The 24,170-nt window shown below is 38.8% G+C and overlaps 1 protein-coding gene across 40 annotated transcripts in view; it reads left to right on the plus strand.

The window, feature by feature from the left end:
• Positions 1-24,170, plus strand: part of NRXN3 (neurexin 3) — an 887,795-nt gene that overhangs the window by 216,667 nt on the left and 646,958 nt on the right. For 31 of the 40 annotated variants that reach the window (XR_014946731.1, XR_014946732.1, XR_014946734.1 and 28 more), the window contains 3 exons: positions 13,761-14,062; positions 17,468-17,491; positions 19,308-19,469. Coding sequence is in view for 31 of the 40 variants with exons in the window: in XM_085549250.1 (XP_085405376.1) it covers positions 13,761-14,062; positions 17,468-17,491; positions 19,308-19,469 (488 nt within the window). In the remaining 9 variants the exon portion in view is untranslated. The remainder of the gene's footprint in view (positions 1-13,760; positions 14,063-17,467; positions 17,492-19,307; positions 19,470-24,170) is intronic. The other 9 variants (XR_014946738.1, XM_085549252.1, XM_085549256.1 and 6 more) reach the window with 1 other exon arrangement.

Here is a 24,170-nt window from a genome sequence, read left to right on the forward strand (position 1 = left end):
CCATATCCTGCATCATGGACTATTCTGACTGACAGCTGCACGACTGTCAGAAATTGTAATTGTTCTGCAATTACAATTCCCATCAAGGATTTTTTTAATCTTCTGGGGTGTAGCAACCTCTGTTCTGTGAAATGAAAGGAGTTCAGCAAATACTTAAAAACTATACTGGAATCATCCAGGACTAATGGCATTTTATGAAGTTGCTACAATTCTTCTAAGAGCTTTAAAGTGAGTTCTTAATTCACCTCTGCTAAGAAATGCAGAATATTAGAGCCAATAAACTTGAGCTACCAGGAGGCAATGAAGTCTTCAGTCAGCACCAATATTTGCCTACTCATTGTAAATGCAGCTTTAGACCTTTTTCAGTACCATTAGTTGCAGAGGCTGTTTGAGACGTGGCTGGTAAGGAAGTCAGTAGTTCTGGCTGCTTATGAATTCTGCATCATGATACAGTCAAACCAAACAGATGGTAGAAACTTAAAATCTTGGCAGTAGCCTGTAGCACAAAGAAATAGATAAGTGAATTTCCAAAAATGCACATAAACAGCAGAAGGAACAACTATGATCCTTCATGGGCTGCAGGTCAGGGAGCTTAATACTCTGATAACAAGTCAGGTATGTGTACAAGAGCTTTTGGTGTCATTATGTGCTTTTTGCAGTGAGATCCCTCCTGGAGTTGTTAAGTTACACTGTTTCCTTTTGTTTCTGGGATTACAGTACAGTTAAAATGAGAAAAGGTTACATAAACTTGAAGAAAATATGTATTTAATGGATCTTCTCTTTTTTTTTTTGAGTCTAATTGGCTGTGTGTAAGGCTTAAAAGGAAAAAAAAAAAGCATGTATAAATATCTCAATTATATAAATTAACATAATTATATATAATTTTCTTCTATCTTATTTTTCATAGCCCTACAGAACCAAAACATTTGTGAGAAAAAAGTTTCTTCTGTTCTGATGTGTATTAACAGAATAGCTTCTTAAATTATAAGGTCAAGGCCCGATTCTTACAGCAGTCTTCCTTTAGCAACCCAATAAGGAGGTCGTGGCACTTTCAAGGTATGAGTAAAACTTGGTCTTTCAAATCTTTGTTGCCAAAGACAGTGTGCAGGAAGATTCCACGCCATGACTCCACAAAGTACTGTTAGATCTGGCAGTTATGGTGGAGGGAGGGAAGAAAACAAAACAACACATTTTGACTGGAACTGAGCATGTTTGATCAGATAGCTGTCAAGAAACAATTAACCTGGAGGCCCTAAGGTTACTCTGGCAAAGTCTTTTCAGAATTGTCTTGTATTTTGAAAATAGAGATGTTCTCCACATAGCAGGGGCTTAAATGATTCCCAATGCTGGATGTACATAAATTTATGCAAGGGTTTGACCTGGAGTTCTTGGCCAAACCTGCCATCCCTTCTTCCTAAAACCTCCAAACATCTTTCAGTCCCAGAATGGCAAGACCTCACTGGCAGCAGATTAATGATGGTGTTAAAGTGCGGGGAACAGGGAGAAGAGCTAACGTAGGTTTGGAAAATATTTATAAAGTACACAAGCTCCCCTGGTGTTCAGATTAGGATAATAGTCTTTGCTATTAAAAAAAAGAAAATACACTGCCACCACAAAAACAGAGAAATCAAGGCACTTCAGGGCAAGCTCATCTCTGGGAAAATAATGATAGCACCTTTCTAGACTCAGAGAAGCACATATTTTTCAACAGTAGTTATAACACAAGAGCCGTGTCACATTTCCTGCAGGGAGATTTGAAAAGTCATTTTAGCAGCAGTTGGGCACTGCTTGTACGAATAAGAATTACATCAGTTCTGACCTTCTAACAATGGGCTTAGGAAAAAAAAAACCAAAAAACCAATATGAACACTGGTACCAGCATGGTTGCTATCTTACATCTAGCAGTATGCTTTCACTGATTACCATAAAATTATTCCTAATTTCTACTAAGACCGGTGGGATCTGGGTTTGGCTTATGATCTTATGATACCAAAGAGAAACCCAGATTCAACTTTATTTTTCTTTATTTGACATCCAGAATCAATAAGTGTAAATGGTTTGAATGAGGTTGTTCTACACAAATAGACTGAACTAAGAACAACAGCAAGGCTCATTCTTGATGCTAAATCATGTCAAGATATGGAAGGCATTTAATTGATGATATGAGGCTAAAAATCCTGAGTGATCTGATAGTTTAACTGTGGTTTGTTATTCCAAATAGCCTTGATCATCTTAAAAATTCATGCAAATAAGTGAGCAGAGAACTATTTAATGATATTTGGAGTATATAAACAACATAAACTTTACCGCATTAAAATAAATGTGTTTATTATGTAAATATAAAACAACAACAACAACAAAACAGAAATAGCCAAGAAACCATTCCAAATGTTACATAGCTGATTCAGTTAAAAACAAAAAGCTAAACAACAACAACAAAAATAACAAAACCCAAAAATTTGCAGTGACAAAGTAACCACCACCACAATGAAAATAATGATTTTCTTTTTGGTTCTGTGGAGTTTGAAGAGAAGAGTTTGTGTGCTTCTAGTAACTAAACTCCTTTTGGCCTAAAAATTTACTTCTCTGTTTGTTAAACTGAAATAATTACTGCTCAACTGGAGCATTTACTGCACTGCTATTGATCTTCTGCTCTCTGACCTCAACTGACTTTTATGCCTCTTATTCCACTCCTATTTTGTAAACTTGTCTCTATTTTATGTACAGTCTTAAGAAGCATGCTTATGTTTTCCTCCAGTGCCCAGATGAGTTAGTTGCTGTGTCCAGATGAACTCTGTAGAGCTTCAGTCAGATTTTTATCCAGTGAATTTCTTAAGTGTCATCCAACTCCTGTTCTGTACAACCAGAAAGGTACTGAAATGGAAGAGTGAGGGCCTCTTAGAGTCTGTTTGTCACTGTGGTGCAAAAATAGCAAATCCCCAAACATTTACTAGTGGTAGTTAATTCTGCCTTTTGCGCATACAGGGAGATTATTGTGCAAATGAGTGGTATCTTTTTCATGTCTGCATGTTAATACTGCATATGCAGGATTTGCTCTTGAAGTCTGAGATATGCTGGAATTGATCTTCAGGCACGTTGGTGACATACAGCTGTAACAGATTTCCTGTGATTTTCATAGAGACTTCTGCATATACAAAAGGAATGATGTGCCTGAGTCCCCCATCTGGTTTTGTGCAGATTTTCTATGAGCTTTCCTTTGGACCACTAACTACACCAACCACTTTACGTTCAGGTACTTGTTCCCCTTAGAGAAGCAGTCTCCTCTGTACTTGAAACTGGAGTTGTGCTCTCTGTGGGATAAGCCTTCTTGGTTTTGATAGGTTTTGTTATTCTTGAGGTTCCTAACTCAGCTGAGTGCTGTTTAATTCTTTTAAGGAATATATTAATATACATGTTGTTAGAAGCAAGATCCGTAACAGCAGAGGTATAGGGTGTCAGAGTGATGCCTGTTTGCCTCCTCTGCTCTGTCCAGTTCTATTTTCTATTAGGGTTCTTTGTTTCTTCTATCAGATTTGTGTACATTTATATAGACATGTAGTTATTTGTGTGTGGTCTTAATGACATCAGACACTTCACAAGTGTTCTCAGTCCACTTTGCTTTCCTTCCTTGTCTCACAAGGCTTTGTGTTTGTACACAGCTTTGTTACAGCTAAGCTGTAAAGAAGGTAATAAAGTGTGTGCCTGGCAAAATAAGGTGGAATCAAACCTTTGTATGGCTACGCTCTGTCACTTTTAAGTGCATTCTTCTCTCCCTTCTGTCTGTGGTGCTGTCTGCAAATGGTCGAGCTTTCCCTCTCTTCGATGTTATGTTTTCAGCAATGAGTTAATTGTTGTGGGGTATGGATATTTCAACAGCACACGGTAGGAAAGGTCAGTTGTCAGAAACACGCCTGTCCACAACTGATAAGGCAGTCAAGAGGATTTGACTCATTAAGCACCCTCCCTGTAGCCATGGAGTCTGCTCTATTGCGGAAGGGGGGAGGGGAGGCAGAAAGGAAAAAGCCCAGGCTGGAGTTATAGCAAGTGCCAGACTGCCCTGGCACAGCCTCCCTCTTGCCCCCAGGCTCACTGCAGGAACTCGGTAGGCTTCCTCCACTTCTGCATTTCCACAGCTCCTTGGACATCTGTGCTTATGCTCTGAGGTTGTGTGTATTCATGCATCCACTCTTACGTTTACACCTGATCAAGATGTGTTTCTTTCCTCTATGTACATGCAGGTGTATAAATTCTCATATGGGCACCCTGAGGTAGTGTAGGGAGATAAGGCTTATTCGTGCTCTTGGGCACAAACTGTAATGTGCCCAAGGGATCTTAAGTCTGCCTCATTCTACATGTATGCAATGTACAGCTGCTCAAAGCTGACTTTGTGCTTTGTCACACCCTCTTCACACCAATGCATGCTTCCTTTTGTCCTAAAAAAAAAAAATAAAAAATAAAAATGGGGGGTGGGGGGAGCAAATATCCCCACTGTGTATTTTTATAATGTTTTTCAGGTGCATTTTGTCTGCTTTACTACTAGAATATGCTGTGCAATTGTACTGTTGGTGCCTGCATTTATGTCTCCACTGCCCTGGTAAACAGATGAACTTGAGGTGCTGTAGTTGTAGCAGAAGCCTAATGTGTTTTTCATTGCATACAAATGGACATGTTTTTGCTCCTTAATAACTACTGGGCAAAGCTGCTCTGCCAGCTTATATCTGTCCCTTGCCTGGGCCTTGTTTTGAGAATAATTACTCTTCAAATTGTGTTTGGAGACTGCCTCTTCCATAAATGGTCCTAATGCATTCTTACAATGAATGTAAGTGAAGAGCAGCAGTAGTGTTTGGCACTGTATTTTGGTACCGAGGCAGTACTGGGGGTTCGATTGTACCTGCTGCTCAGTCCTACCAAAGCTACAAGGAGCTGACAGCAGTCTAGCACCAGCTGTGTATGCAGCTCTACCCTGATCTGCATCTTTCTGCCTCACCTTTGCTTTCAACTTCTTTCTTATCTCCCCTTTCCCATGGGCATGGCTTTCAGTACTGCTCTCTGGTATTGAAAAAGGATAATTTTGAGGATCATTATTGTCTTATTACTGTGATTAGCTCTAACTACTTTTCTATTCATGCCTCAAACTGGAAAAATGCCCGGAGGGCTTCCCAGATCCGCAGCAGGCATGAGGCTGCTGGGAGGTTGCTGCTAACACCCACTGCCTGCACTTGTCCACCTGTTCTGATGGTTCCTGTCTGCTCCTGGCTTCCCAGTAGTTTACTTTAGGATCTTCCAATAGTTTTTCCAATATAGTGGCCTTCAGTGGAAGCAGGTGTTTCTCCTCCCACCAGGCTGTATCAACTTCACATATAAATGCACAACTTCCCTTTCTTTTTCTCTGTCTCAGTGTCAAACTTACTTTGCTCCTACAGACAGTTTTAGTAGGCTCCCATCAACTGTCCCCATGGTCTTTCCCAAGCAGGACTAATCCTCCCACCCGTGCTGGGAAGACTGTTATAGGTTCTTAGTATTTTTTTCCTTGATATTATGTTGCTCATCAAATTCCGAAAGCTTGAGGAAAATCTTCTCTTAAGTATTCTAAAGAACAAATGTGCCAAATTTGTTGTTAGGTGAATATTAGTGCTCCTTCATTCACACCCAATAACAAACAGCTCTATGTAATTACAGTTAGGATATTTGGAGCTTTACTACTTTTTTGTTTGTTTTTGTTAAGGCTAGAAGAGTAACAATAGTGTGAAACTTGGGATTCCATCCAAAATTGCTGCTGAAAAATAACAGATATCCCTGAGGTGGTTAATATACATATACTTATACGTATTTATACTAATATAATGTGTGTGTATATATATATGTAATAAATAACAATCTATTATTTATTATTATATATAATTATATATATATTTTTAATATATATATGTTTTTATATATAATATATATATATTTGTGTGTGTGTGTGTATATATATATGTGTGTGTGTGTGTGTTAAATATATTTACATACATATATTCATAAAGCTTGCTTCACAGCTGTTACGTGACCCAAGTCTTTTTTTGGCTATTAGACTATGTGAGTTAAAGACTAAGTAAACAGCTCAGCTACACACTTGCATGCTCTTACACTATGTAGTAGCATACACTATATCAGTACAATATATATATACACTGTATCAGTAGCAATGCCTTGCTTTTCTTGAACCTAGTGGAACTGGGCGAGAACAAAATTTTTCAGGAAAAAAAAAAAAAAAAAAAAAGGTGTATCTCACTCAGCCAGAACAAACTGTGAATTTACTTGAACATATCAAATTGTTTCAAGCAAACACATTGTTTTAAATTGATTTCCTGAATATCCCTCATTTCAAAATAAAACTGTTTCATGCTTTTATTTTAAAGTGGAGCTGTACATTTTTTGGAAGAAACGTACTTAAGGAAGCACAAAACTAAGATGTTATATTTCATTTGCATACAAGCAAGACATTAATGCAGGATTGTTTTCTGTCTCTTTGACCAGAGTATGAAGAATGTGTAGAGCCCTAAGCACATAGTACCATAGTTAGATTGAAGCTTATTGTTTCTTTGCAAATGATAGGCAAGACAAAATCATATGCTGATAGCCGTGCAGTTGTATACACTTAGAAGACAATGGAAAACCTGGAGAGAGGAATAACCAGGACACTCTGTGCACTCCATATGCTCTGAATGGATACATGGCTTCTCCTCACAGCTGTGGAACTCTCCTTGTTTTGAAAAGAAGTTTCATTAAACTCATAGAGCACTCTTCTTCCATAGATCTCAAGGACTTAACCCTTGTTTCTGTTATCTTTGTAGCACAGATGGAAGAAGCTGAGGTTAATTAAATGCCACACATTGCACAGTTAATCGGTGGCAAAGTCGGAAAGAAAATGCTTGGGTCCTGACTCCTACACCTGTAGTTTGTCATTTAGATCAATTTTAGTGAGAAATTTAAACGATGGTTGAAATAGATGATCTTACAAACCATATGCTATAATCTTTTTTAGATATATGCCAACTTATTTATTCTTTTTCATTATTGTAGCACTAATACTTATACAGTAAAAGCATTTTAGCTAAAAGTTTTTATGAACGCTTTCCCCCAGTTACTCTCCTTGATATTGAAGCAAATTATGATGATGGTTTTTTTCTGTAGTAAGTGGTTCATTCACACAGGTTCACATTGCGCTGATACTCTTCTGACTTCTGCTTCCCTTCAGAAACAGGCAGAAAAGGTATCTTAGAGAATCAGAAGCTGTGAAGTTCATGTTATTAATGAATCTAGGTTTAAATAATCTCTGTATGTGCTGTGTTAACTAGGAGATATTCTGTGATAAATCTGGTACTGCTTCTCCTCTGAGAAAAGTTTCATTGAAAGAACTGTATCGTACTGTTCAATGAAGAAGAGTTTTTCAGGATTGAAGAGCAAAATAGCTTTTCATTTGTGCAAGTTTTGATTTGTTTAGGTGGATCTTCAGCGATGTATTTAACAGATGCAAACTCCCCCCCCCAAAAAACAAAAAACAGCAACCCTTCTAGCAGACTGTCAATTATATTGTAGATACAGGAAAGTGATATGTGGAAACTTCTTATGTTTTTCCATTGGGTAGTGTGTGCTGACTGTTTAATAAAACCATGACAGAGGATCAAAAGCCTGAAGGATTCCTTTGGGTTAAAGATTCAGGCACTGTCCTGTTTTCCATCTCTTAGCTCTCAGCCTTTGCTGTTCAGTGGCAAAAACTATCAGGAAAAATAAATCATTTTGCAAGGCTGGCTATGGCCCTCTCAAGCGCCATTTGTAGCCCATAGGGTTGGACTTCTCTCCGTGGGAGCCTGCTTAAGGAGCTCTCTGCAGTAATACAGTACACAGAGATTGGGCCTTGAGAGCTCTAGTACAGTGTCTTTAGAGAAAGCAATTTTTCCTCCTAGTTTCCTTAGGGGCTCTAGAGTTCAGAGGAACAGTAAATTAATCAGGTTTGACAACAAGACAAACTTTCACTGTATTGTTAAGTCTCCTCGATCTCTTCTGAGCTTCAATTTGTAGACCTTTTCACAAGTGTTCTCCTCTAAAAGTGAAGTATAATGTGTGAAGCAGCTGATAGTGGAGGAGGGGGCATGACTCATGCTATGCAGTTGGTGTTCTCTGGTCTATAATACTCACTTTGCTCTTACTGATGAAATGAAAGAGACTTTTGGAAAGGTTGGAGCTTGCTATGGCATGTGTAAAATGTAAGCTCAGCACTCACAGTGCCCAGTCTTTAGCTCATCTCACCATTGCATTGGGCTCCCAGGCTTATGTTGTTCTTCACATCTCTTAAATGTAATGATGTCTGATCTTCCACTGATTTTACCTACAGTTTCTGATGCTACTGTGATTCTTCTCTGTTTCAAAATTCTGCAGGATAATCTAACATTACCTAGAATAGCTTAAACACAGTAGGTGTTTGGAAAACCAGTCCCTTCACTGTGAGACTCCAGCTCTGTAATTAGTTTTCTCCCTTATAACATTTTCCTATGATTTTACAGTCAACCTTTTCGAACAGGCTAAGGCTTTTATTAGGGTTTCAGCATTCAGTCACTGGACAGCTTTTTCAGAGGGTGCTGGATACAATTCACTTTAGTGTGTGTGTGTGTGTGTCCATCGGAGGTGCTATCTGACTGATTTTCTGGGACATTTGATATACAGCTTCTCCTCTCTTAACCTCTAAAAGAACATCAGTTACACATAAAAGTGACTCAGAGAGCGTAAATCTTTCATTGGTCTATGACATGTTTGAGAATCATAGACATTATCGGTGACTCCCAGGGCAACCCTTCCGCCCAGAACAGAATTAGCTCTTAGTAGATTTCATGAGGTTTTGCCTAAATAGGGATTCTACCCCATCCTGAGGTGTTGCCTTGATCTCTCACTGCTCATCATCTAGAATAGCCCGAAGTCTATTTTTTCCCCTTGGTTCATACTGTTTGTATCTAGAATTTATACTTTCCTGACTTCAGTATGATTCAGGTAAAAAAATTCCTTCAACTCGGTTACAATTTTAGAATTTTAAGGTTACTGTTGGCAGTAAGAATTAGTGTAGAAAGGATGCAAAGATAAATATACTGAGATATTTAGTCATGTCCATACTTATATAGTGACAAAGCAGGAATCCTTTAAGACTTTGAATGTGTCAAGGGTTAAGCCTGAATGTGGGATTTCAAACATGTCTCAGATGTCTGCAAATACCAGCTGCTGAAGGGAATTTAGTCATGTGAATGTGTTTTAAAATAAATAATGGAGTTAGATTAATACTAACAAGTGAAATGGAAGATTTAATTGCTTACATCTGTTAAGTAACCTGTTTTTACATTCTGTTTTGTTTTTGTATATCTATCTGATATTGAGTTAGAAATTAAATCTTGAAAATCATGTATAAATCAAGAGTTTGCAAACATATTCTAAATACAGTTGTAAGCATTGCTGCATTGCAACATTGGAATAAGATCATTACTTCAAGGTAGTATGATTTACGTCTGTTCCATGTAACATGAACAAAGGTTTCCTGTGACTTGGAGGTGGGTCGTAAGTATAGCTATTTTAGTTTAGGTATGTTGCTATGCAGAAACTCTTTGGTACACTATCGCTTTGTAAAGAATATGAAAAGCATAAATACCATAATACAGTTGTTGGACTCTATTCTTTGAACCGTTATTATCTGATCTCCTTTTTTGGATAGTCTGTGCTGCATTCAGAATGTATATCACAAATGTCTCTAGTTAACTAATAAGTCACAACTCTTTGGTCTTACAGGTATCTCTAGGCTGCACCTGAAAGCACATGAAGTTACTATGAGATCTCTAGCCTGCTCAGGGGTTTTTTTGTCTGAATTATTTTTTTAGGGAGAATCTATACCTAGTTTTCCATTCTCTGCTCTCTGGTGATTTTCACATGCTTTCTCTTCAGAGGCATCACATACATCAAAGCTTCCTAAGATGCAGGCCAGCATGCAAAGGTTGTGCTTGATAAAAAGCCTTTTGTGTGCCAGGGTTATGACCTGTGTCAGGCCACATGCCCCCACACAGTCCATGGTGTTGTAGCTTGGAGGAATATGCAGTTAAGCTCTTTGGAGCTTGGAGCCTAATCTATGCCCTAAAGCCTTTAATGTGTCTATGTGTTTAGATCCACAGACTACAGTTTAGGAAGCAATGATTCGGAGAATGTATTTTTAGGGGGCATATTGACCTTGGGAGCTGTGTTTGTGAGACATGGGGCGGACAAGCATGTCTTTTCATTGGCCTGTGAGCCCCAGAGAGATTTTAGTGTGTGGTCATCTGCAAATCTGAACATTTATACAGAATGCTGAGTGGAAAAAAAAAAAAACAACAACAATTTTATATGAAACAGAAATAGGTTACATTCACCCAAACCCCTTTAATCTACTTTCAGAAAATAAGGATAAAAAGATGGATCAGGTCTAGAATTTCACTCATACCAATGGTGACTGGAAGAAATAGGCAGATGATGTAGTTGCATGCAGGAATGGGTTGATAGTGTTTTATATTAAAACCATGGGTACAAGTGAGAATGTAAGAGTAACTTTCCTCTAAATTTTCTCTGCCCTGTTTTAATGAGTCTGCACTGGTTGTCTTAAATTACCATTTAGCTTTCTAATCTATTCTTTGCCTCTCCCTGGTGTCAAGCAGACCAGTGAGATTTTGTCTTAGTGGCTGAGCAACTGTAAATGAGCCCTGTTAATATGTTTTGTAGTGAGTGAACAACCAACCAGCTGTGCCTCCTTCCCCCTAAAATATCAAATGTGTATGCAGTGCATCACAGGTCTATGACTGTAGGAAAATGACTTGGTCATAATGATTGTTTGACTTCTGCCCTTGGATGCCTACTGTTTGATCAGAGTTGTCCGCAGGTGTATAGAGTATGTGTCTGACTTGATTATAACACATTACCTTCCAGTGACTCAGAAATGATGAAGCAGGGGAATTATCACTGTGGAATGTTGTTAAAGCTCTTAGCTTGGACTTTCAGAAGAGAAATCAACATCAGCTCTGTGCTTAGGCTAGATGCATGTTGACACAACCATATGTGCTCCTTGGTGGTAGCTGAGAGTATGAAAATCAAGTAATTTGCGAGGAACTTCCAAAGGCTGCTTAGTCCAACCATCTGCTCAGACCAGGTGCAGTTTGAGGAGGCAACTCAGGATCATGCACAGTTCAGTTTTTGTTATCTATGATAATGGAGATTTCACAGCCTTTCTAGGTCCTTTCTAGCATTTGAGCACCCTCAAGTTGAAACATTTTCTTCATACAGAATCAGAATTTGTGACGCTTTAGCCATGTCAGTTGTTTTCTGACTTTTTTTTTCCTGCACGTCTGAGGTAAATTTAGTCCTATCTTCTCTATGTTTTCACATCAGGAAGTTGCAAATACTAACAAGGTTTCCTCTGAGCCCCCTCTCCTTGCAGTTGACCTAAGCCAGCTCTTCTAGCCTCTCCATCCATATATACCACATACCCCAGCACCTTGTGTGCTTTGGTAGCTCTTTACAGAATGCACCTCAGTATGGTGAAGCTACTTTTGTACTGGAGTCAGCAGTATTGAGCAGAGGACTCCAAATGTGATCTACTTAGTCCCTTAGAGAGAGGAAGAATTGCTTTCCCTGGTCTGCTGGTTTCATTCTTGCTAATACTGCTGAGGATGCAGTTGCTTTCCTTACTGAAATGGCACTGGTGTCTCATGTTCAGCTTGTCTTTTGGGACCCCCAGGTCTTTCTCCTTGGCAGTGGTTTATGGGCCTGTTGGGCCTGGTTCTCTGACTAGTGGAGGGGGGGTACCCATGGGCCAACACCCAAGGAAAGGGAAAAGGGGAAAAAAGGAAAAAGGGTAGATGGATGGGCCTAAAAACAGAACAGCAGCAACAATCTGAGGAGAAACAAACTAATTTACTAAATAAGATTTCAAAATGCAAGGTAACACACTATAATACAATATAATTAGAATTGAAGCTAATATATCAAAATGAGAGAGAATGTCTGAATCAGCCTGTAAACTATTGACACTCTGTAAAGCTGCTTTTGAGCCAGTTGGCTCCCAACCTGTGTTGTTGCAAGGAGTAATCTGTCTTACTGTTTGCTTAAAGGGATATATATTGACACCTAGTATGTTTCCATAAGCACAGACACATATTACTGCTGCCTTCAAAATGCCCAGATTTTTTAATGAGTTCATTCTGTGATACCCTCAGTACAGATTACAGAAGTATGTTTTTAAAGCAGACCTATCACTTAGAGGATGATCTATGTTCTTTTTGTAACACTATACTGTTTTGTGCTACTGTTTCATGCTGCGAGGGTGCAGATTTCACTACGCAGTTATTTTTCAAGGAAGGCAATGACAAGTATTTTCCCTTCAGTCTTGTACTAACAGATTCTGGCTAATCTGCATTAGGATTACTAAATGAGACAAGATGAAGCAGAAAAACACTATTACTGTCAGTGGCAGTACCACCACCACTTGCCTTATGCAATGGACTGTAAGAAACAATAGTTCAACTGCTTGTACCATGCAGTTATTCATACTCAGAATCTCTTTCACAGCTGAGAGTCAGAAAGCATATGGAGTGGGGGGGGTCTGTAGATCTATGCAGACTCCTTTGTAAGTGCAATTTTCCCCCGTAGACTGCACTGATAGAGACTAAAGCCAGCCTACCTGCTCTTTGAAGCTTTACCATCACAGTCCTGCACTTCTGCCCAAATGGGCAAAATCAAGGTATATAGCTGACTTGAGTCACAGCAGTGCAATATAGAGTAACTGATTCTGAATGACTATGGAAGCCCAGGTTGACATCTAGCTCACACTAATGATATAAAGGTGTTCAAATGCTGCCTCTGGTTGCTACAAAATGAATTCAGTGGATTTCCCTGCTGTGCACAGGTGAATTACTTTTTTTTTTTTTTTTTAAATGAGAAAATATTTCATGTATTATGCTGTGTAAAAGCCTCCATGTTTATTTTTGCTGTATAAAAAGTATGCATAGTAAAGATTCTCTCGATAGGGTGATCAGACAGGCAAAGTTCTGGGATGTGTTTAGCAGCAGTATAATTTCTTAGAGCTGTCAACAAATCCATTTTGTGTTGTCTTTCCTCATCCTTGGAAAGAAAGAAACTACAGGGCACTTTGTGTGGTTTTCTTGTCTGTTTGATCTCTCATTCAGTTGAAAGAAAGCAGCAGTTCTATCAAGATTATATTCTGGTGTTCCTTAGATTGCATAGCAGGTTAGGATAAGACTGGGAAAGTTTTGCCATCAATCTAAATATTAATGTTTGTGGTACTTTTGTTCCTTTAGAAACAATTCTTAGCTGATAATCATGCTGTTGTTAGCATAGTTTTCCATCATTCTTCTGTTAAGGATGTTAAATGTCTTACAAAGAGAGTCTTCAAACATCGTAGGTTCTGCTGCATACTTCTCAATGGTCCCTATGGTGATGGTGACAGTGCTGCAGCGAGACTGCAAACACAGCACTGAAATTTATGGGTACAAGGACCCTGCTGTTAATTCTCTTGATAGCCATATTGAAATAGGAGCCATACAGCCATTAGCATGTCATGATATATGGCAGCACAGAACATTAATAGTGCTGTGGGGATTTCTCAGAAATTTCATAGCAATCTTAAATCTCTTCTTGGATAACTGCTAAATACTTTTTCTTTTTCCTCCCCCCCCCCCCCCCCCCTTTTTTTTTAATAGCACGAGATGAGAACATGGCCACTTTCCGTGGTTCCGAATACCTTTGCTATGACCTGTCTCAAAACCCTATCCAGAGCAGCAGTGATGAGATCACTCTCTCCTTCAAGACATGGCAACGCAATGGGCTCATTCTGCACACCGGCAAGTCTGCTGATTATGTCAACCTGGCCCTGAAAGATGGTGCGGTTTCACTGGTCATTAACCTGGGGTCTGGGGCCTTTGAGGCCATTGTGGAGCCTGTCAATGGAAAATTCAATGACAACGCATGGCATGACGTTAAGGTGACGCGCAACTTGCGGCAGGTAATGTTGAAGGAGAGAAAATTCCGGGGAAAACTTTGTTCTCTTATATTTGGACAGAGGTGGATATGTGGGAGAAATGGGGATGCTTGGTGAGATCATTAGAGTTTCTTTTTCTTTTCTCTTCTAGTTATTGGTACGATGATAGTGGATGGTTTAAAAAAAAAAAAAAAAGGTTAATAGGAATTTATCCCTGTTGCAATATATTCATTTTCACTTTATTAATTTTCTGTTTTTCTCAGTCTGATTTAATAATAAAATCTTGTGCATGACTTTCATCTCTCTTTTTCTTTTCTCTATTCTCTGCTCTGCTGTTTTTTATTTTATTATTTCTTTGATTATGATTCAATCTTATCAGTAATATTCTTGTTACGTTTAATTACTGTGGGAATTGAATATTTTTCCAGGAACCAATGCTCTATACTCCTCTCCTTTTTCTTAAGTTTTGTTAATTTGTTTAACCATTGCCATGATGTCATAACTCTAATTCTCAAAGTCTTTTTTTTTTTTTTTTCCTTTACTTTCTTATTTTCCTTTTTGTGTGTATGCAAGCGTGCAGGTATGCAGGTTGGTGGGTATGTGTGTAATAATTTTAACTTTATAGCTTTGAAATTAATTGGCTGGAGTCTTTTTGAGTCTTCTTGATTCTCTGTTCTTTTCTTCTCTTTTAACTTTTCCCCTTCTTTCTATAATGAAATTCTACTTTATTTCTTAAGTCTCTGCCTATGAGACTCTTCTGTTGGCTGTGAGGACTGGAAAAGTGGGAGGATCAGAAAAGCCAAGCAAACCCAGACCAATCCAACACCCTACAATTCCTCTTTGGAAAAGTTTTTTCTGATTTTGCCACTGTAATTTTGCACATCTGCATGCTGCCTTTCTAATCAGACAACTCTATCAGGTGATGTATTTGGTATTAGGCCAGACTTAAAATTTTGAAGCCTTCTTCATGAAATATAAATTCAAATATATATAGATAAGATAAAATTAAATAACCTTGCTCTGAAAACTAGTTAATATATCAAGTCACTAAGGCCCATCTGACACATGATAAATGAAGTTTACACTCTAGATAGCAGCTACTTGATATCATGCTGATTGGTAGAGATGTCAGAAATCGCATGTAAAGTGGGATTTTAAAAGCAATTTGTGACAACAATTTGATCTATTTATTTGCTCACTTATGTAAATATTAACACAGGCCTTAAGAGTTTTATCCAAATTTATGCAACATCTTTTGCTGAGAAAACATCTTTTGTGGTAAAAATTTACGATAGCTAAAACAAAACATATCAGTGGATATAGGCTTAGCAGTGTCTCGAATTAGAAGCAGTTTGAGCAATTTCACATCTGCCTTTTAAATATTTGCTTTGGGGGCGGTGAAGGTCTTTCCCATGTGACTTGTATTTCTACACGTTCATGATGTTTCAGTTGTCATCAGACTTCCACGAGACTGCAGGGTTCTTGATAGTGGCATCATTAGTCTATTTCCACCAGTTTGTACATGGATGCAAATTTATTTTCTAATGTGTTGGATGGGTCTTAATGATCCTGCTTTGTTCAAATGTTCCCATCAGGCTGGTAGAGGGTGATGCACCAACTGTTTGAGGTCAGCCATTCCAGAAATGCCAGAAATAGTGCTTTATTTATTTATTTCAGGTTTTCAGAAATTCACATGTAAATTTGCAACGTAATGCAGATCACTTGGAAGTTCTGTTTTCAACCATGAACATGTTCCATAAAAATAAATAAGAAGCACTGACCAAGAATTGACCCCAAATATTGAGGCTTAATCTTTAAAATAAAGTAGAGATTCCAAGAATATGACCCCAAGTTAAAACGGTTCCAAGTAAATCGATTCTCAGGAACTTTAAGATGTCATCGATCTCCTCCTGTGCTCTTTTTGGGGAGGAGACGAAGGAGGATTTGCATAATTTTTTGTCTGTTCCTGGAGTTCAAGCAGAGCTTTAAATAGCTGGACTTTTGCCCAGCACATTTTGGAATTGTTAAATGTTTTGTAGCTAAGGGTTTCTTTTTTAATTTTTTTTTAAGATCAAATGACTATCACAGCAGTTAATCTCCTTAGAGACAGATCATGTGAATCCAGAGATTCCCTTGAGTAGTGATTGTTAATGTCAAAGTAAATCTCCTTGTTTATCTTATTTTTTAAAACTAAGCCCAGATTCTGCCTTGTTTGAAACCTTTACTGGAGATAGGATCATGGCTATATTTTACCAAGACTTTTAGGGCATGTTCCCCTACCATACCATGCTAAATTCCAACGTTCTTGTTTGTAAAAATGGATTTACTTGTACAGTAATATCAATGCATAGCCCTTCAAAATTTGCAAGTTGTTTTTTACATGGAGTGGCATAGATCTCACTTGTGTAACACGATAATTCTTGCCAACTTTGATCATGATAGAACAAGGAGTTGGAGCCTGTGCTTCTATACTAGCACTGAAGCTAATCACCATGCAAAATCTGCCATAAAGGTTTTGAGTTCCTCAGCAGCTTAAAAAACAAGCAAGAAACAATGTGCAGATTCAAAGAGTTGTAATCTATATTCGGTGGGAAGTTAGAGAGCATCCATGTAGCTCTACTAATCACAGTGAAAAGAAGTAATTGCTGAGTTCCCCTTGCTCTGTAATATAGATGTAATATAACAAGAGAGACATTAAATACAATCTTTTGTTTTCTTGATTCAAATGACACAATTGTTCCTACGTAATTCCTCAACACATTTCTTCCTTACTGTAGGAGGTTGAACTCCTGTACTCTCAGATGACACACACACCCAAGTATGTGCATTTTTGTATGCTTCTCCTGAAAGTCACAAATTTACCTGCTGTAAAGAAATACACAGATTCTGAAACTGTTAAGTATAGGTTCAATTTTTAAGGATAGTGAGGCTTGAAAGACAAGCAAGAATATAGGGGTGATGGTAGGTGAAAGAAAGGAGTCATGTTTGGGTTTGTGCAGAAGTGACAAACTGGTGTGTATGCTTCTTAGCATAAGATTTTTGCTTGGGGGAAGCACCTTGATGGACATTTGAAAGGTAAGTATTGCTCTGTTTTAAATTTGCTTCAGTCCTGGATAATGTGTATGAGGATTGAAGTTAATGACTAATACTGGGGTGGGAAGACTAGGCAGCGCCCTTCTTCTTTACAGAGTAGATGGCATGGCTCCCCATAGAGTCCTGGTCATATTGTCCTCTCTCACTTTGTGTGTGTCAGGCGCCCCACGCCTTTTTTTGGAGAACTAACACTAGACCATTCATGCAATGTGTCATTTTTACTAACCAACTAATGTACTAACACCCTAACGACTCATCTTTGCTTTTAGTTATTTTTATTAACAATCGTTCTGTTCACGATTTTTTAATTTCCTTTCTTCCCCCTTTTCCGCAAAGCACTCAGGCATTGGACACGCTATGGTAAACAAACTACATTGTCTGGTAGATATCATTCTTATTGTCTCTTTTTTTGGGTTTGCCATGTGTTACCTGCCTTTTCCTTCCCCTGCTCCCTCTTTTTCCCCCCTCCTTTATACTTACTTCTTCCTTTGATTTTATTTTAGTTTCATCAAAAGCACATTTTTCTTTTTCTTTATTTTATTTTATTTTATTTTTTTCCTAATGGAAAATATGAAGAGCAAAAGCAATGAACACAGCTGTTCTGGAAATGGGGCTTGTAATTTCTTTCATTGGTTTCCTCACTTCCCTCTTTAGTTCTTTTGTGGTCTTTTATTTTTCTGCCTTGCTTTTAAGTTTAGCTTCCCTTTTTTTTTTTCCCCTTCTTTTTTTTTTTTTTTTTTTTTTTTTCCCCTCTTATTATTTTTTCTCCCCTTTTGATTGTTTTTATTTCTTTTATTTATTTATTTATTTTATCTCTGAAGGCTTTTAGATCAGAACCATTGCAGGGCCTCTAGTCCGTGGTGGTGAAGGCTCTCTTTTTCTCTCATCCTTTTGTTGTGGCAACAGCTGTTACAGGCAAACTGGCCAGAGTTGTCCTCTTTCTCCCTACTTTCCCCATTTCCTTCCCTCCTTTCTCTCTCCTCCCCTTCTCTCTCACTTTCTCTTTCTCTGACTTTCCACCTGCCGTGGCCAAAAGGAGCTCAGCCGGCTGTTTGTTTCAGTACACACTCTGCATGGCATGTCCACGTCTGGTGACTCGCCCGTCTCCCACCAGCCTCAATCTATTTTCCTCCATCTTCCCTTCAAACCACTAACAACATCTACACAAAACACATCAAGTTCACTTGCTCCTTTCCCTCCCTCTCCTTCCAGCTCCCTTCACCCTCCATGTATTTGGGATTAGAGATTTTGGGTCCTTCCCTGTTTGTTTTTGAGTTTTTTTTTTTTTATTATTATCTTGGAATTTGTTTGGTATTTTTATTTTTGATTGCATGCACGTGTGAAGTAGTTTTCTTTTCTCTCTTGCTCTCTCTTTGCTTTTTTCTTTACTTCTCAACTTTCTGCGCTCCGGGTATAATGGCATGATGTGTCAAAGCGCAGTATGTGCACGCTTTGTGTTTTCTTTCTTCCTCATCTCTGCTTCTCTCTCTTTCTCTCATTGGTGTGTGGTTTGAATTATTTTATTTTTATTTTTTTTCCTATTTATGTTTTGATTGAGTTAATTTATGAAATACCATTTTAATTAAATTTATTTTTTGGGGTGGGTGGTGGGTGTGTATGTATCTAGGTACACGGCATGCACATCCATAATGTATTGAAAGTGAGATCCCTTCCCCACCCCTCCCTGAATGCATGATTGTCAGTGTGCTGTGAGCAAAAGAAACATAAAAAATAAAAAATACCAACTTCGTCTTCATTAGTGTTTCTTTTTTTTTTTCTTTTAAACTAACAACCATAACTAACTGTAATCATTAAAATAAAAACTAATTAATCATAAAATCAGCTAATATGAGAAATCTCCTACAAGGAAAATTCCATTTTCTGGCCTGTGAAAATTGAAAGCATCTCAGTGTGTAGATTGTTGATTCAGCCTGAAAGTGTTGCTACCTTAGAAAGGGAAGAAACAGATGCTGAAGGATTTCCATTGCGGTTGAAGCAGACCAGAAAATGGAGCTTGGCTGAACTAAAAAAAAAAAAACAACCCAAAAACAACAAACAAACCAAATCTCAACAAAATCCTTAATAAAACTGACATAAAAATATAAGGGAGGCGACTCATTCTTTTCAGGATTGTAAGGTCATTGCTGGGATTTTCTTTGTTGTGTCCCTTGAACAGGTGACCATCTCTGTGGATGGCATCCTTACCACCACGGGTTACACACAGGAGGACTACACCATGCTGGGCTCGGATGACTTCTTCTATGTGGGAGGGAGCCCCAGTACTGCTGATTTACCCGGCTCTCCAGTAAGCAACAACTTCATGGGCTGCCTCAAAGAGGTAGGGGATTCAGATTAACTACTGTTTGTTTCATTGCTTTTGGTTTCCCAAAATCATTGCTTTTTCCTGCCTGCTGTTACACACTTACTGTCTTTCCCTCATGATGAATTTTACACTGATAACTACAGCAGCACTTTAAGGATAAACTTAATATTCACCTGGGCAAAAGATATCAACCATGAAAGTCGTGAGCTTATATTCAGTATCAGACTTTTGGTTCTTGAATTACAAAGATTTTACCTGTGGTGTAGTATGCGAAGTGTCTTCTGTAGGCTGTCAGCCATTTACAGGGAAGTGCTTCAATCCTCCTTAGATGTCTTAAGGAGCATGGCTGAGTGGATCTAATTCTATATACATCCAAGAGGGTTGTCATAATATCCTGGTATGGACATCTATATCAGAGAGATGGCAGAGCTGGGTTTTCATGCCAGATTCATGGAAACAGTGATGTTGAGCTAAATGTTCTTCTGGGGCTGTATATCTGCCTGACAGATTACTGTCCTACAGATGTGCTTGACTTGCGATGTCAGGGATTTTATTTTATGTGCAGTCTGATGATGTGAGCAGTGACTGTTGGTCTGGTTCTGCTTTCTTGCTTGACCTCTAGATTTGTTAAGGGGATGCATATATTCTGGAAATGAGTATGTGAGTATCTTACAGAAGAAATGAAACTGCTGAATAGAAAATGTCATTCAGAGATCAAATTCTTCCGTTTTCATCCACAGAGCCTTGGGCCTGATTTTCATAGGCACTGAGCACCCCAGTTTGATTGAAATCAAGAGGAGATGCAGCTTCTTAGTGTCTCTTTAAATCAGGATCTTAATTTTATTTATGGATGCTATGAGCATAACACTTAGCAGAGGCCATTTTTATGTGTGCTTTAAGTCAAGCCAATGGAGCAGAGAAAGCAGTGACAAGAAAATCTTCAGCAGCTTTATTATTTATATAATCATTTGTATTCTATTAGCTCATGCAATGTGCTAAGAGCTGCTTACATTGCCATCCCAGTCTTACAAAGCTCCGTGTGAAGAAAAGCCAAACAACTACTTAAGAGGAAAAGGAAGAATGCAGATAATCAGAAAGTACTTTGTCATTGTCACCTGCCTTGGTTGTGACAGGAGATGTGGATGAGGTGCTGTCTAGACGTAAACACAGACTAGTGCTGACTGGGCTTGAGTTACAGTCTGCATAATAGCAACCTGCTCTTAGTAGTGGCCCACTGACACTTTCAGGTGCTGTGAAAATATATGCAAAATGTACATTACCTGGCTTCTGAGGAAAAAATTGGTATAGGTTACTCACCAAGCCTAAGTGTAGCACAGAGCTGTAAGAAGAAGACACTTGGAAATGGAATAAATGGAGATCTGTAACATTTCAAAAGCAAGCTATGTTGTAATTAGCACTTTGCATTTCTAGCCCAAGGTTCCTGCAGACCCATTAAGTCACAGAATGAGTTAGCACTGATACCTGTAGGATGCATAAGGAAACTGACAGTTGTGCTTTTCCGTAGTTCTTGTTTGGCAAAAGGAGGTGATGGGGAGCTGCGACTGGAGAAGGAGAGGACTAAGTGGCTTTCAGTGTCCTGATAAAACCTGGAAATGTATCTATAACAGTGATACTTATGAGTAGCAGGGTCTGACCAAACAGCCAGCCTGTAAAGGCTGAGGAGGATTCTCAAAGAAGTGTCTGCTTTCATCAGGTGAAACTTGGAATAAATTGAGCCAAAGAGTTTGCCTTGTGAAATTCCTCCTGGGATTGATTTCTTCTCTCATTTTGCTAGTGAAGAAAATACATGACAAAGGTAGTAGGATCAGTGTGAGATCTAACAGAAATAGAGGGCAGTACTTTTGAGTCTTTTCTTTGTTTAGTCCTGAAATGTCAAGATATGTCAGCATGTTACGAACAGAATTGCTGAGCTGGCTCCTAGGAAGCAAGAATGCCTTTAGGGATCAGTATGACCCCTGGGGGCAGCTTTCTTTGGTCCCTGAGGGCAGAACTACTCTGGTGCTTATGTGTCTGTCATGTTTCTGTCTCCACAGTTTGCTTTACTGGGGAACTCATTTGGCTCTCAGCATGCTATGGGACTACATTTATAAAACTATCCCTATAGCTTATTTTCTCTACATCTGGGAAGAATACTTAATGCTTCATTAATCAATATTTGTGGAACTTGAACTATTTAGAAAATGCACTCTGTTCATGAAATTGGACAAAAGCAGAATATAGACCACAACTACAAATATTGTTCCTGGGGGCATCTTGTTTTCCTAGGAAAGTGAAGGAATTGATATAGGCTTTGGAATGAGACTTTATTTCACCCTATAACTTCACATATTTCATCTAGACTGTGTCAGCTCACAGCACGGCAACCAGACTTGGACTAAAAAGGTTCCTGGAGCATTCCTATGTCCTCTGAGAAAGCATACAGGGACTGAAGTGCAATGGGGAACGGTGCCTGATGATTCTTTGTAACTTTGCAGCTTGGTAGGGTTTGTGAGAGGATGATGGGCAGCTCTGGCAGGGTTGTTGCTTCATGTGGTCAGAGTCTAAGCCTTGATTAGGAGGAACATATCTCCTGAGAACTCCTGGTGAGGAACTAAGGGTCTTAGGGCTCTGGTCTTGCAGTATCTGGACATGCTGTGGTGAAGGTAATCATGTTCCTTCTGGACTGTGTGAACAATGTATTCTCCTTTCACCACAGAATATATTCTCTTGTCTCTTCTTTCCCTTACAGCAGGTTTCTATTGAAGAGATTCCATTACCTTACTTGCAGTAATATACCTAAGGCTTCCTGGACCTCTTTATTAAGATAAATTATTCTGGAGGAACTTGGAGAGAATACAGTATTTTGCTTGTCATGGAGGAAAACAATATAGAGATGGGATAGGAGGAGGTACAGAGACATATCTGAGACAAGTGAGCAGAAATGTTTTCTTCAGTGGGTGTCAGAGTAGGATTGGAATTGCTTTAACAGTCAGTGAATGGATAAACAGGGAGAAGCACTGTGTAAAGACAGAAAGGAAAAAGGATCTGTTAATAACATTTAAGAATACCTGGATGGTTTCTGGACAACCAGAAAGAGGCAGGACCAGAAGTATAATGTCAATATATTTTGTATGTACTAGAGAGTTTCAGGTCGGAGGTTCTAGTAATAATGGTTGAGTAAGGAAAGAGGCTGAGTGGGAAGTTGAGCTGTGTAAGCAAAAAGGGAAAAGTGGATCTCAGTCTCTTATCATTAGGGAAGGGAGAAAATCAGAATATTCCCGAGGCTCCATTAGGGAGCCAGCCATTCAGATAGATTTACTTGGAGAAGTGCTTAGTGCAGATAGAGATGCTTAAGAAGAGCCTAAGGTGATCCCTAAAGAGTAGATGTGTGTGAGAGAATGTATGAAATCTTCACGTTTTTCTGTTCATTTTCTATTAATGCTTTATTAAAATCTCAATTTCTAAGAATGCTTATTGTTAGTAACAGCTTGATGAAAGTAGTGAGGTTTGCATATGGGTGGAATATGGCAGAAATGATTGCAGGGGTCAGGCACCATCTGGCCATGATGGGAGAAAGCTGTAGAAGCTTAGATCATGTCTGTCTGCAATTTAACAGCCAGGAGCCAGATTTCCAAATGGTTCGTGAGTGTGCCCATTTGCTGCATATGCATTTCGGATGCTATCTGCAAGCCAGCTCTTTTTATTTTTATTTTTTAAGGCCTCTTTGCATGCATAATGTTAATGATGATATAATTTCTGGTTAGGGAAAACGTTTTTTGGATGGAATGCTGCATTGGGGAGGAGGTTGGAGGTGCAAGTAGAAGGAGGCCTGAAAATATGGAAGATGAGAAAAACAGCCCAAGTTTAAAGAGGGTAGGTGGAGAAAGCTGCAGTTATAAGAACCCCTACTTAACAGAGAGACTGGATAGCCTAAAAGCATTTGTGTGCCAAAAATCCCATTCCAGAGCAGCAGTTCAACAGGGCCCCAGAAATACATGAAAATGGCAAATCAGGAATTTCAGCATGAGGGTTTTCTTTGCTCTGTGAAGGTGATTAAGGTGTGAATGGCATTAATTGCACACGGGATCCAACACCACTCTATTGTATTTGGCCCAGTCTGTTTCTTGTCTGTATTAGTGACCTTAATATTTAAAATAAAAAGAAAGAGAAAGGCTAATGGTACTGAGTAGAGGAAGACAAAACATAGACAAAGATGAATATAATTAATTACCTCAAAATGTCTTGTTCTTAATCTTCACCTCCCATTGCTATTCTTTGCCATGACATCCCAAACAGCCCTGATGATGATGACTCTCATTTCCAGATTTCCAGGTCCAGTGGCCTGTAACACTTTTAAGTGCCCATCACTCTTGAATTCCAGTTGTATTGCCACTTTATTGGTGGATCGCTGTTCTTATTGAGAGTCTAACATCACACAGCACCTCTGTAGAGCACTGAGTGGAACAAGACCTTAATCATGTTTTTAAGTGCACGTGTTGTAAAAATACACCGATATTGTGGCTTGAGAGAGGCAGCAAGGGAGACATTTGCCAATATTTTGAGCAATTCCTGCTGTAATTTGTGAACAGATTAAGAAAAAGTACATTTCTGGGAAGATTTAATTTGGAGGTGGGAATGGGCACACATGGAAGCTGAGATCTCTGCATCTATGATGCAAAGCAAGAAATGGAGAGACTCCACAATACCAAGCAAAAA

Source organism: Coturnix japonica, chromosome 5, assembly GCF_054131305.1.
Source record: "Coturnix japonica strain WE chromosome 5, WE-NBRP24, whole genome shotgun sequence".
Taxonomy (NCBI): Eukaryota; Metazoa; Chordata; class Aves; order Galliformes; family Phasianidae; genus Coturnix; species Coturnix japonica.